We start from the raw sequence: 14,125 nt of genomic DNA, 5'->3' as shown, positions 1-14,125 counted from the left end.
TATTTTCTTTTGCTATGCCAGGCATAGTTTCTTTCCACCCCATAACCGCCATTCCAGCCCAGCCTCTCATTATATTTCAGATCTCAATTACCCCAAACCATCCAATTCCATAACTATGGTTTCTGCTCCTCAATCCCTGATGTGATGGAGAAGCCCAGAGTTAGATGCAGATGCAACGGTTGTATAATACCACTTACAACTGTTAGATACAGTTCTATTGGCCTCTGATAGTCTGTAACTAAGGTCCACCCTGTTGGTAAAGACACATGGGATTAGTCAGCTTAAATGAGAAAATAATATAATTTAGAAACTGACTCATGTTCTTTCTTGATCCCAATGAGGCATTCAGTGATGTGACTATCACTCGCTGGGCAAAAACAACATGTACCAAGAGGTGAAGAGAGCAAAACAGCAACAAAAATCAATGAGCCCATTGCTGCAGTCTCTGATGCCCTGTGGTGAGCTGCTAGAGTGAAAAGTTAATGGAAGGGGAGAGGGCAAGATAACATGAGTGCCCTGGCTGCCTTTTCCAAGTGCTTTTGCAATTCCAGAGTAACTATGAGCTTCATTGTGAATGGTTTACCTGATCAGTATAATTCCCTCTGCTTTGTAGATAAGAAGACTAAGAGAGCAAGAAGTTAAATGCCTTGCTGGCAGCCAGGATTAGAACTTGGAATTCCTGAATAAATGCTTTGAACTTATGAGGCTGCTTCTGAGAGATCATAGTTACACTGGGCTTCATAGCAATAAAAATGAGCTTTTCCTTCCCTCAGAATCCTCAGTTATTATCCATAGTTAAGCAAAGGGAAACTAGAAGAAGATGCTAAATAAAAGTACATCTCACTGAACTGAACTTTCTTTGCCAGATGATTATCAGAAATATAGATAATGAGCATAAGTTACTGAAAGGGGCAAGGACTCTAATTTAGACACCTTTGGCAAAAGAAATGAAAAAGTTTGGAACAAAGAAAACCACTCAGGACATAACCTAACAAGATAGAAAAAATGAAATGCAGAAGTATTATCAGTTTTAATTAAAGGAAATCAATATTTGAAGAGCTGTCTTGCTCAACAATAGAACAAGGGCAAACATACTTCAGAAATGTGAGCCTTTTAGAAAAGAGAAAAGCAGGTTTCATGGGGAAACAATCATGATTGAAAACCTTTCAAAAGATGACGACTTGGTGTATCTGTTGGAGAGGGGCCTTAAGCACCTGTTGGGGAGGCCGACTAGATGAACTTTTATCCCTGGGAGAGTCTATCTGTTTTAAGTGCATTTTTTCAGTCCGGGAGTGTTCAGAAGCCTAAGAGGCATCTCTAGGGAGTAAAGAATAGCTAGTATTTCCCTCAGAGAGACTTGAAACAAACCCTCAACAATAAAGTGGGTTTCATCTCAGTTATCACAAGAACACACATTGGAAAACATTAAGGACTATACAAATACAACAGATGTGTTATTTCAGAGGCACTCTTCAACCATCCAAGCAAGCTTACTTGAGAGTCCTTTCTAAGCTCACCTTTTTTGTGATACACATGATGACCAACCTTCAGTGACTGGAGTCCAATTCTCCCAGACCATTCCTCTTCAGGGATGGAAGATATGAGACATGTGTCACCACTTCCTTCTCTAAAACTGGTGCAAGACATTAATACTCAATCATGACACTTCTTTCCATGGAGCCCAAATGCAGCTTTTTCATTTATTTGTTCAACGAATATTTTTGACTGCCCATTTAAAAGTGAGTTAGAGAGACAGATAAATAATAAAATATAAGCAACACTACGAGCACCACATGCTAAATGGCTAGTAAAAGATATGTAGACAATAAATATCATAGCCAAACCTGTTATTTTGAAATATAATTTCAATTTCCTGGGACCTTGAAAATTAATTTTTAAAATTTCAGTACTATTGTAGTTGTATCGGCACAACTATTTTTCAGGGATCTGAGATGAGTTAATTCCAAAAGAGCTTACAAAGGAGATGCAGAAGTTTCTGTATGCCACCCATCAAGAAAGTGAATCAGGTGTGTTTTCAGCCATGGGGTTCTTCTCCCACAAGTACCTTTGACCAAACAGCAAAATTCAGATTGGAGTGGGTCTGATTGCCATTTTGGTTTAAGTACACTGGATACCATTTCAGCATCAAATCATTCAATCAGAAACACTTTGAAAATGCTGAAAAGTTGGGTTAGTTGCAGTTTTCCCACCTGAATACAATGTGCATAATACTGCAAATTGTTTTTTCACTTTTGTAGTGCTGGAGACATTTATGGAACCTGTGGGAAAGGGTTTTCTTGATAGATGGAGATGGACAGCCAACCAGACAGAAGGAGAGCTAGCACTCATTAACTTTTCCTAACAGAAACTCACCTGTAATTGTTTTCATAAGCCTTTAATGAGGCTTGGTTGTGAGGCACTAGAGAGAGGAAAGCAGCTTATCCATAGAAAAGGATAGTTACTCAGGTGAAGTAGAGGAAGCCTGGATCCATACCCTTGGAAATTGTAGGACATAGAGTTTGAGATTACAATTCAAAGACAAGATGAAAGTGACGAGGGCTGACAAGTAGTCTAGAGATGGGCAAATCAAAACAACAACTACTGGGGTAGATCTGTTTCAGATATGTAAGTTAGGAACTCTAAATCAAGGAGCACCCACCCCCACCAATCTCATATATCCAACATTATATCTGTATGTCTTTGAAACAGATTGGGTTTATTCCTGTAAATCCCTGGGATTGCAGGATGTTTCAGTGACCAAAATTCTTGGCAGGATCTTAATCTTTACGTCTTTTCCCCAAAGATCTTTGAAGCTACCAGACAGTCTGCAGCTGCAGCATTTTCTCTTTATTTCTTATGGGACCCTTCTGGAAAATGCAGTGTCCTTGATATCACTGCTTTAGATCTCCTTCTCTCTCAAAGTTTCAGAATTATGGCATCTTGCCCAGGCTTATCTAACTGACCTGGATTTTGGTGGAGGAATGAAGACTTTTTCTGTCAATGTTAGGTAAACTTTTCTATACCATAGTCAGTACATCTACAAAATTAAGCTCCTAGGATCCAAGCTAACCGCAAGTTCTTCTCGATCCCCCTTTCAGATACATTTCGTCACTGTAATGGATCTGTTATTTGCATAGAAAAAACATTTCCAGTTACTTGATTAATTTTACCCCTATTCTTGGTGTCATGCCTTTCCTGTGTGATTTATTCCTGAGAATGTTTTTATTTTCATTTCCCCAATATCTGCACCGTAGGTCAGAGGGACCCTTATTCCTATCTTTTAAAGGATTACTGCTCCAGGACCACCTCCTGCTACAGCACCAGTTGACAATAATAAGGCTGTCGCTGCCAGCTGATAGCTTTCCCTGATGTCCTACTGTGTCCTGCATTGAGCTTAAACAGGGTCAATTATAATGTAGACTATAGAGGACCCTAGTGCCCAAGGCACAGACATGGAAATTTAGCAGTGGAGGATGTTGTTTTATCAAAAAAAAAAAAAAAAAAAAAGTGAATGAATGAGCTTAGTGACTCAGCACTTAGTGATTTAGTGATGACTTAAATCACCACCTACTCTGAGCCCAGTAGTGTGCATGAGACACATCAAAAATATCCCTTGTTTCTGAATGCTTCCAGCCAAGTTTCCCACTGCCTACTGCTTAGGTGAGGGGCTAGGAGGAGGAAGGTTCAGTGACCAGTGACCAGGGTGCAAGAGTGAGTGAGGAAGTTGACACCTACTTTTGTGACACAGAGCATATTAGCATATTGCATTCTTTGCATCAGGCTATGCCAAACTTCTGGAAGAGACAATTTTGAATTTGTGAAGAGGACAGTCAGGATGATCCCTGGTCTCACGTCCCTAAGGAATCATTTGCCAGGAAGTCATCATGGATGGATAGAGGCAGCACCAAGTGAGTTCTTCAGTCCCCGCTCAGAATGTGGCCACATTCTGGTGAGTCTGTGAGTGGTACAGGGTAATGATCCCTGCACTGTGCAGGAATCTCAGCACCTCATTCCACTGGATTTCTGCCCCCTCCTCTGGGATAGAATGTGTGTCCACTCTCTCCAGAGCCATCCCCTCCAGCAGCAGAGCCAGAGCTCACAGGGGTATCTCCCACTTCTAAGAGCTGTTTTTCATACCCCCTAGACATTTTTTGCTTTGTTTTGTTTTGTTTTGTTTTGTTTCTTGAGACGGAGTCTCACACTGTCACCTGGGCTGGAGTGCAATTGCGCGATTTTGGCTTACTGCAAACTCCGCCTCCCGGGTTCAAGCTATTCTCCTGCCTCAGCCTCCCAAGTAGCTGGGATTACAGATGCCTGCCACTATGCCCGGGTAATTTTTTTTTTTTTTTTGTATTTTTAGTATAGATGGGGTTTTGCTATGTTGACCAGGCTGGTCTCGAACTCCTGACCTCGTGATCCACCTGCCTCGGCTTCCCAAAGTGTTGGGATTATAGACATGAACCACTGCGCCCGGCGTAGATGGTGACTCTTAAGTGCTTGGACAGTTGCTATCTCTCTGACTTTTCCTGATCAGCCTTTTTCCGTGCCCACACACATTTTATTACCTTTGCAATCACCAGGAACCCATGATTATCTCTTGTTCCAGTCATATCCATGAAGTCATTTGAAGCTGATGGGTGCATGGCAGAATATCTTTTGTGACCCCCAGCCCACCCCACATATAAATACGGCTACTTGCAGACACCTATTTTGGAGATACTTAAAAGGTTCATAAATATCTGAAAAGCTGTTTGACATTTTCTGACACAATATTCTTTGCCACTGGAAGGTTCTATTATACACATTAAATATGAAGATACATATTTTTCTTTCTTACCTTCACTTTTTATAAAAGGTTATGCTGATGTAGAACTTACTAACAACAACAAAAAAATCTTCCTGATGAAATCAGGATAAATAATTCCACACATCATCAAGTGGAGAGAAAGACTTTGAATTGGTTTCCATGGAAATCTGAAGATGAAGTAAAGGAATAATTTCAAGGCAGAGCAGCTGAACTGAAGATAATGGTAAAATAGTTTGATAAAGGAAATAGAATAAAGTAATCAAGAAGACTCCAATCAATTATTCCTTTTTGTTTACCTTTAGGTGATTAATTCATCTGCGTTTATTAACTTGATGAGATTAAGCAGGCCTTCCTTGTGATTTATTTCGTAATTGTTTCCAAGGTTTGACATAAGCTGTGGAGTTATTGAAGGTGGGGATTTAACTTCAATTACTCATGAAGCAGGTGGTGCTTCTTCTGAAAGAATATCTGAATTCACGGCCTTCCCATGTAACATTATGAGTGAAAATTATTAATTCATCCGATAGTATCTCCCAAAGACTTTTAGAAGTCATTTGGCATCCACATACTTCGCTAAAAGTCCGCAGCTTCAGAACTGAACATGTAATGAAGAGAATTCAGTGCCTGGAAAGAAATGATTTTATTTTAAAGACTATATATATATATATATATCTTCTAAACTAGAGGCCCCCTTGGGGCCTGGGCTATGGTGCTATCATTAATGGAATCCATGAGTTCAAGCTTTGAATGCCAAAAGGGTAGCTTTCTTTGAACTTGACCAGTGGTTCCCACTCTACCTTTAAAGGGCACAACTGGATAAGATCATACTTGACAGGAGAGAGAGAGAGAGAGATTGGCTGGGGGTGGTGGGGGGATATGCATGCTGGCCTTGAAAGTCTTTAAATGAAGTGACTAATGCTTTTTGTCTCTGTGGTCCTTGTTGTGTATACGTTTTCTGTTCTTTCTGTGGGTATAGTAAGGATAAACAGGGTTCTCCAAACACTAACGCAGGCGCCAACTCTCCGTCATCCACAAAGACCCGGAACACATCTAAGAGTGGGAAGTAAGTGAAAAGTACTCCTGTCCATCTGACATAGCTGTCAAAAAGTCAAGTGCTGTCCGCCTTTTGTCATTTATTCATATTCATTCAACAAAGATTTGTGGAGTGTCTTCTGTATGCTTCCCACTGGGCTCGTCACTGGGGAATTGAAATGAGCAAGGCATGTGTCAGTAATATTGGGTGCATGAAGGACTAGGGAAGAGGGAGGAGAGGGATGGAAAAATCAGGAGATGACTCTGGAAAGATAGCTTAGGGCTGACTGTGAAGGGCAAGGACACAAGTCCATAAGGGCAATGTAAGAGATGAATTACAAGTTTGAAGAATTAAAGCAGCAGCAGCAGCAGCAGCACTGATTTATGACTTACAAAGTCCATGAAAACCTGTCTTGATCCATACACTGAGGTTTATTTAGGCTTGAGTTAGAAGAATCTGGTAAGCCTTTCCATAAATTTCCTGGTTTAAGTACATTTATGTTTTAACCATATCACTGATTTACATGATATGTGTATTCTTTTCCTAGTTATTAACATGCACCAAGTCCTACATGAAACTGTCTTTTTGGTATTACCGAAACTTGTATGGGCTGAATATTTGCGATATTAGATTGACCTTTTTTGGGCTTATTCCAGAAGACAACACCAGCTGATCTCTCCCTTTGGCTTCAGCAAATTGTGGCAAACTCAGGCAGTGTGATCCCATGCAGATGACATACCTCTAATTAGACACTTCCCCTTGGAAGTTGCTTCAGCCCTGTGGTGAATGACTCCTCTGTAAGCTCTCTCTCCAGGGTGTGGGGCATTGTGACAGGTAGAAACACAGTCCAGAAAGAGCACCCAGCCTGCATCTAGGAGAAGATGAAAGATGCCTTCATCATGCTAAAAGCTCTAATCTAGCAATAAGATATGTCACTACAAGAGCACAGCTTTGCAATGAAAGGTGAATTTGTAATGGTCATATATTTTATGTATTCTGCATTGGACCATAAATGCTGCACTTTGAATATGATCTTATATTCAATTCCCAAAGCAAAAGATCTATTGGCTGCCTTTTTTTCCTTATTTTCCTCTGAATACCATTTCAGGTTTGCATATAAAGTTGAATGCGAGCTATCTTGCAGAATATAAAAAACGGTGTTAAAGACATAAAACTAAATCTCCAAGCAGTTAGAACTCATTTCAGTTATTTATTGCTGAGCACCACAATCAAAATGCTGTATAAATTATGAAGGAAGGGAATTGATGCACACATTTCCAGGCAGCTGAATGTTTTCAAATTAGTCCCAATTCATTGTTAACACGCACTCTCAGTTAACAGGGATGGCATTGCAGAACTTCTTTTAACTCCATGCTTACGACAATGGCAGACCCTACCTGGGCACCTTGTACCTACCTGTCACACCAAGAACCACAGGGCACAATCTCCATCTATTAGACCTGATGTATAATTATGGATGTTTGTGATTTGCTGTTGCCTTTCCAAAGGGGCCTTCCCTTGTTTCTTTTGACTTTGCAGGAGTTCACTCTCTTACTTTTTGAGTGAAGAATCTCCGTGTGAGCTACAAAAGGAGCAATTGGTAGAATCTGAGTTAAGATGACATAGAGAATGCATACCTAATACCATACGCAGGTTTTCAACAGTGGGAGGCCTGAATAAATACATTCTTAAGTAGATAAAAAATGATCTATATCTCACTTGCCATACTTGGACACATCCCAAGCTTCTGCCATGGTGAAGGGTCTCCCTCTTTGCACATTTTGAGCTAGGTGTCTTTTACTTGTCACGTATAGTGACTCATAGGCTGAGCTAGCTCTGAATTCTTCATTGTTTTTGTTGGTTATTAGTGAAAAATTACAAGTTATCCGACATGCTCTTCCTAGATATGTGTGCCAGGGTTTCTTGCACTGTGCTCCTTCTCTTAGTCCTCTCCCATCAGTTTTCAGGAGATTTTTCCTTTTTTCCATTACTGCACATTTTCTCTTTCTCAGGATATCATTTTCAACAGGAGCAGTACTGACCTTCTGTGCATATGGTGAGACTGTGAAGGGTATTTTTCACACTTTATAGAACAGCGCCTGTGGATGTTTAGGCACTGTGTTCTAGTTCAGAACTGTGTTGCCAGTTCCTGCTGAACTGTCTATGCATTTCCTTAGCTTTGGTGTGTGTGGTGGTGAGGCGGGGATAGGTAGATGTCTCCACCCCAAGGCTTTTCCCCATGGTGTATTTTCACAACAACCAGCACAGAGGATGCCATGTTCTGATGTTGTTTGACCTAATGACAATAGGATATAGAGCAGTTTTTAAGAATTTCCCTATGTTCTTTTGAGGCCAGGCACAGGCTGGGAGATAGAAGGAGGGTTCTTTTCTTCCCTGGAAAGAAATTCAGTCTTCTCTGTTTTTGAAGAAAACAAAAATGCAAAAGTCAAGCTGCCCCAAATATGCATCGTGGCTAAAAATAAGGAATATGTGTTCACTGAGTGTTATGGGCCAACCTGTGTCCCAAGCACTTGGTACATTTTGTCTCATTAATCCTTGCCTACCAAAAGCTATGAAACAGGCACTATTATTTCTGTTGCACACACGAGGAAATTGAGGCTCCAAGAGGATAATGATATGCCCACCTGAGGTACCCAAATAAACAATTTTGGTAAAAAACCTTCTTTGGCACCAATAATAATAATAGTAGTAGTAACTAAAATATATTAAGCGTCTACTTTGTGCCATTGCACTAGACTCTGGAGCCATATAAATATAAAATACTATAGGTACCCTCAAGCACCTCACAGTCTTAGTAGGGAGGATAGAGGATGACAACGTGGTATTTAAGTCCTACAAGTCCTAGCTGACACCAGGGTTGGGGTGGGAAATAGGTCATATGGGGATATCAATAAAGGCTCCTGAGAAGCAATCCCTGAGCTCTTTAATTTTATCCATTTACCCTTCAGGTAGCAAGGTTAGGTCAAAGGAAGAAAATACAAGTCGGTTGCTCCAGAGGGGCAGAATCCTCTGTGTCTTGGTCAGAAAACGCTGGAGTTGTGGATTAGGTCAAAGCTAAAATGGAATGTCTAATTCCACCATTTTCCGACTTTCAATCCATTTGGAGCCTACTGAGATTCAGTGTAGCATGCTAAGTCGCCTAGGAAACCTACAGCTTGAATGTTGCATCAGTTCTGCTTGCTCTATTTCATTGCCTGGATGTGAAGCTGGGTAGCCAGCCCTCTGTTTCAGGGAGGAACAGATGGAATGGGATATGTCTGAGCAGCAGAGCCAGACTACCCTGGAAATGACTTTCAGGGAGGTGCAAGCAGTTTCTTCTATGCCAACAGTGAGCCAAATTGACAAGACAGAAAAAAAAAAAAAAATTCAGTGCAGAACTATGTCACTGAGATCAGGAAGCACTGGTTTTGCAGAGGTTGACCCATGACCAATCAGGCCAGACCATTGCATTTAGCCTCACATATGGTTCCGTTTGGTAATGTGAATCTGTTATTCTGGCCAACACAGCAGACCACCATCAATCCATTTGCTGACCCATTGGATTATCCCCAGAAAGCACTTAAACTGTCAAAGCTGGGCGTGTGTATTAGCCACCAAGAGCCTTTATAATGTTCATTTGGTATTGGAACATTTTCATACTTTACATGAGACCAGCTACTTTGCTGAACACAAGGACACTGAGACTCAAGAAAGGTAAGTCACTTTCCATGAGGCACACACCTAGCTACTAGCAGAGGGCAGTCTAGACTCCTGGTCTTCTGATACTCGTCCCATGATACTTGTCCCATGATCTTTCCACTGCAATGTCTGCTACAATTCTTCTCCCAGAGAGCAAGATACTTCATCTAATTGCACCAAGAGAGGCCAGGAGCCAGATCTCAGGATGTCCAGTCAGGTGCTCTTCCCTCTTTTTGTGTGGACTCTGCCAGCTACTGTGAAAATGGAGACCTTTGGAAAAATTAGAATCATCCTACTTTAAAAAAAAACGTAGCAGTAGTGGTGATGAAAGGAAAAAGCATGTACTTCTCAACTGCTTCATTTTTCCTCTAAAATAATACCATTCTGGTTCTATTTGGACAGTTACCTTCCTCAACAGTATTGTTGAGCCATCTCAAGCCTCTAATATACTCCATCAAAGAAGCAATAGAGAACTCATATATCACTACAGCTATTCTCCCTCGAATCAGCCAACCAAAGCTGAGGAGATGCAGATTACATAGGTAGATAGATAAACGGACACACATACATCTGTATCTATGTATGACATTCGGAGGCATCCATTTAAAAATTAAATTTTCCAAAGTTGAGATGATGATGGAACTTGATCACTCCTCTCAGTCTGAGATGTTTTTCAGATAGGCTCAGGCTAGGGAATAACAAGGACCAAGTCCAGTTTTCAAGTAATAGTGAAGGCCACAAATATTATGGGGCCAGGGCAGAGCAACCAAGCACAGTGCCTGGCAAATGATACTGTAAATGTTGAATTAAGCACTATAAGTGATGGGTTAAATGAATTAAACTAGGGGAAGGAGGGATATTAAAATGGGGAAAAAGAAGGTATATAGAAGGGGAATATGAGATGATCAAGTCAAATCCTGCTTACTCCACAAATCTACTTGGAGCTGACTCTGGTAGCAGATGCCACAGGAAGACCGGCTCTAACTTGTCTTTGCCAGAAGTATCTCATAGTGAACGAACCTGTTTATCTATTCGGTAGTATCTAGATGAGAGTAGTCAAGAGCGCATAGCTTCATAAATAAACTAAACATACCAGCACCCCTGTGCTTTTGGCTGGCAGGAGCCAAATGAAAAACTTTTCTACTTTAGAAAGATAAAGTGAAGGCCGGGCGTGGTGGCTCACACCTGTAATCCCAGCACTTTGGGAGGCCGAGGTGGGCAGACCATGAGGTCAGGAGATCAAGACCATCCTGCCTAACACAGTGAAACCCCATCTCTACAAAAATACAATAAATTAGCCAGGCATGGTGGCACGCGCCTGTAGTCCCAGCTACTCAGGAGGCTGAGGCAGGAGAATAATTTGAACCCAGGAGGTGGAGGTTGCAGTGAGCCGAGATTGCACCGCTGCATTCTAGCCTAGGTGACAGAGTGAGACTCCGTCTCAAAAAAAAAAAGAAAAGAAAAAATGAAAGATAAAGTGAAGTCTTGCATGCTCTGTTTGGACTCAGTATCATGCAGTTTCATGTTTGGCTTCAGCTGTTTCTATGTTCATTGCTGGAATCAGAGTCCTGTATATTATATCATGATTATGTTTTTTCCTCTAATTGAGAGCCATGTATTTTTTTCTAAGACATTAGGTCGTGACTGTTGCTACCCCTACTAATTTTGCCACTGTGTGTGTATGAAAGTATGTGTGTGTGAGTGTTCTCTTCAAAATGGTTTTATGTTGCATGAACATAGCAATCCAATGGCCAAGTACTTGACTTTGCCAGTAATTGCTGTGGTTTTATATGATGATGTCAATAGTTCCTTAGTTTAGCTATTAGACTAAGTCTAATATCACAAAAACTTGCGACAAATCAAAGCATTAATATTACTGCTTATTTTTTCTTTCTTTCTTTTTTTTTTTTTGCAATTGCACCTTTGTAGAAAAAGACGAATGACAAAAGCATAAACTGATGTCAGAATGTATTCCTAAAGATGACTTTTAGTGGAGTGTGCTCGAGGGTGAATTCATTTGTAGCCTAACTACGTTTTCCTTCGGTAGGCCCCCATAGAGAATAGTGTGAGACCTTTGATCACAACAAAAAATTCCAGTTTATCCCAGAAAGTACATTTATGAATAAGGCAGGAAAGTAGCCTAAGCCATTTGAAAAAGACTTTCAATAACAGGGGATAAGTAACATGGGCTGGACATACTTTGATATTTAACCTAGTGCTAATCAGCTGTGGCAAAGGGCTGTCCAAAGATATCTTTAAATAAATTAGGCAGCCTTTTGTGTATTTGAAAGAACATCAGCTTTGGAGTCAAATAGACCTGTATTTGAGTCCTGACTCTACCATTCATTAACTTTGTACCTACTTCATTGAGCTGTTGGTGAGGATTAAATGTCATAAAGTAAGTAAGGTTCTCATAGCACTTGGTGCATGACAAGCACTCAATAAATGTCAACTAGTGATTATGCTTGTTTCAACTGCCAACGTATTGCACCGGGGGACAGTATGACCTGGCCAGTCTGATTCTGATGAGCTCTGGTTGGCTCAGTTTTTCTGGTTATCTGCTTTTGTCAGTTACTGAAATGTGGAAGCAAAAGCCCCAGCACCGTAATAACAATATAACATAATAACATAACATAAACAGTGCCCATAGATTAGATGCTACAAGAAATGAGTAACAGACCCAGGAAGAAAGAGTCCAGCAGTGGAAACGTTTCTTAGCAAGTTCACATGCATCTCTGTGATGGTTAGGATATATGGTACACTTCGTGACATAATAAATCCCCCCCAACCCCACATATGTGACTTTCCATGATGGTCATGCTTCTATAGCTTAGTCAAGAAGAGTGTTCTGTTAATCAAGCCTTGAAAAGCAGGAACCATTTTTGTCTCCCGTCAGCTGCCATACAAAAATCACATAGGCAATGTACTGCTGCCCTCTAGAACAGGGGTCCTCAGTGACTATTTTTCTGCCTCTGTGTCATACATGGCTGAGAATTCTCACTTATATTGCTCTAGCAGAGTTTAGGGTTCTGTCCAGTTCCCAGGTACTTACTGTCTGGAATTCCACTCCTCTCTCTCCCTGTTGGGAAAGACTAGGAATGCAAGGAAGAGTGATGTTAAACAGTACGCTATTTTTTCCAAGTAATAAAAAGCAAATCTCTCTCTCTCTCTCTCTCTCCTCTTTCCCTTTTCCCTCCTTCCTTTCCTCATCTGTTCATTGATCTATGAATTCTTCCACCCCATTTTTTTTTTTTGGCTCTCAACTGAGCTTTCTCTGAACTACCTTGGTACCTTTCTTGAAGATCATTTGTGTATGTATTTGGGTCTATATCTGGACTCAGTGTTATTCCATTAATTGATAGGTTTATCCTTATGCCAGCACCACACTGTCTTGATTACTATAGCTTTATACTAGTATTGCAATTAGATGCTGTGAGCTCTCCAACTTGATTCTTTTTTCTTTCTCTTTTTTGAGATAAGACTGTCACCCAGGCTAGAGGACAGTGGTGCAATCACGTCCCACTTCAACCTCCCAAGTAACTGATATGACAGGCACATGCCACCATGCCTGGCTAATTTTTTTGTAGAGATGGGGTCTCACTATGTTGCCCAGGCTGGTCTCAAACAATCCTCCTGCCTTGGCCTCCTAAAGTGATGGGATTACAGGTGTGAGCCAATGCACCCAACCATTCTTCCTTTATAACTTGTTTTGGATATTGTATGTCCTTTCTATTTCCATATGAATTTTAGAATCAGCCTATAAATTTTTGCAAAAAGAAAAGGAAAAAAAGAAGCCTGCTGTGGTTTTGGCAAGGATTGCCTTGAATCTGTATATCAAATTTGGAGAAAACTGACATCTTAACAATATTGAGTCACCATGAACTCAGTGTATCTATCCATTTATTTGAGTTTTCTTTAATTTCACTCATCAGTGTTTTATAGTTTTCAGGGTACATGTTTCTCCTATTTTTTGTCAGATATATTCCTAAATATTTCACACTTTTGATGCTATGGTAAATAGTATTGTTTTATTTTAATTTCTGATTATTTCTAATAGATAATAGAAGTATAATTGATTTTTGTAGATTAATCTTGTATTCTGCAAAACTTACTAAGCTCAGTCGTTTGTTTTAGGAGCTTTTTTTGGTAGATTCCACTGGATACTCATTGAATATTCAACATAGATGATTGTTGTCTGTGAATAAAGACAGATTTATTCTTCCTTTTCAATATGGGTATCTTTCTCTTCTTGCCTTATTGCACTGGTTAGAGCCTTTAGTACAGTGTTGAATAGTGATATGGTTAGTGATATGTGTTCTCACCCAAATCTCATCTTGAATTGTAATCCCCATAATCCCCATGTGTCAAGGGAGAGACAAGGTGGAAGTAATTGAATCATGGGGGTGGTTTCCCCCATGCTGTTCTTGTGATAGTGAGTTCTAACAACTGATGGTTTTATAAGGGGCTCTTACCTCTTTGCTCAGTGTTTCCTCCTCCTGCCACCTTGTGAAGAAGGTGCCTTGCTTCCCCTTCACCTTCTACCATGATTGTAAGTTTCCTGAGTCCTCCTCAGCCATACAAAACTG

At 40.5% G+C, this 14,125-nt stretch overlaps 1 protein-coding gene and 1 long non-coding RNA gene across 4 annotated transcripts in view; one reads left to right on the top strand and one right to left on the bottom strand.

The window, feature by feature from the left end:
* Positions 1 to 14,125, top strand: part of HS6ST2 (heparan sulfate 6-O-sulfotransferase 2) — a 353,137-nt gene that overhangs the window by 304,192 nt on the left and 34,820 nt on the right. Inside the window, exon 4 of one of the 3 annotated variants that reach the window (XM_033201323.1) lies at positions 5,784 to 5,870. The exons of the other annotated variants lie outside the window; for them this stretch is intronic. Coding sequence (XP_033057214.1) covers positions 5,784 to 5,870 — 87 coding nt within the window. The remainder of the gene's footprint in view (positions 1 to 5,783; positions 5,871 to 14,125) is intronic. 3 annotated transcript variants of the gene reach the window in all.
* Positions 5,105 to 7,342, bottom strand: LOC117077636. Its single transcript, XR_004434818.1, has 3 exons — positions 7,257 to 7,342; positions 6,580 to 6,711; positions 5,105 to 5,431 (listed from the first exon to the last, which is right to left on the bottom strand). It is a non-coding gene; the product is annotated as an uncharacterized LOC117077636 (long non-coding RNA).

Source organism: Trachypithecus francoisi, unplaced genomic scaffold (genome assembly GCF_009764315.1).
Source record: "Trachypithecus francoisi isolate TF-2019V2 unplaced genomic scaffold, Tfra_2.0 Lachesis_group6, whole genome shotgun sequence".
NCBI lineage: Eukaryota > Metazoa > Chordata > Mammalia > Primates > Cercopithecidae > Trachypithecus > Trachypithecus francoisi.
This window is presented reverse-complemented; position numbering and strand designations above follow the sequence as displayed.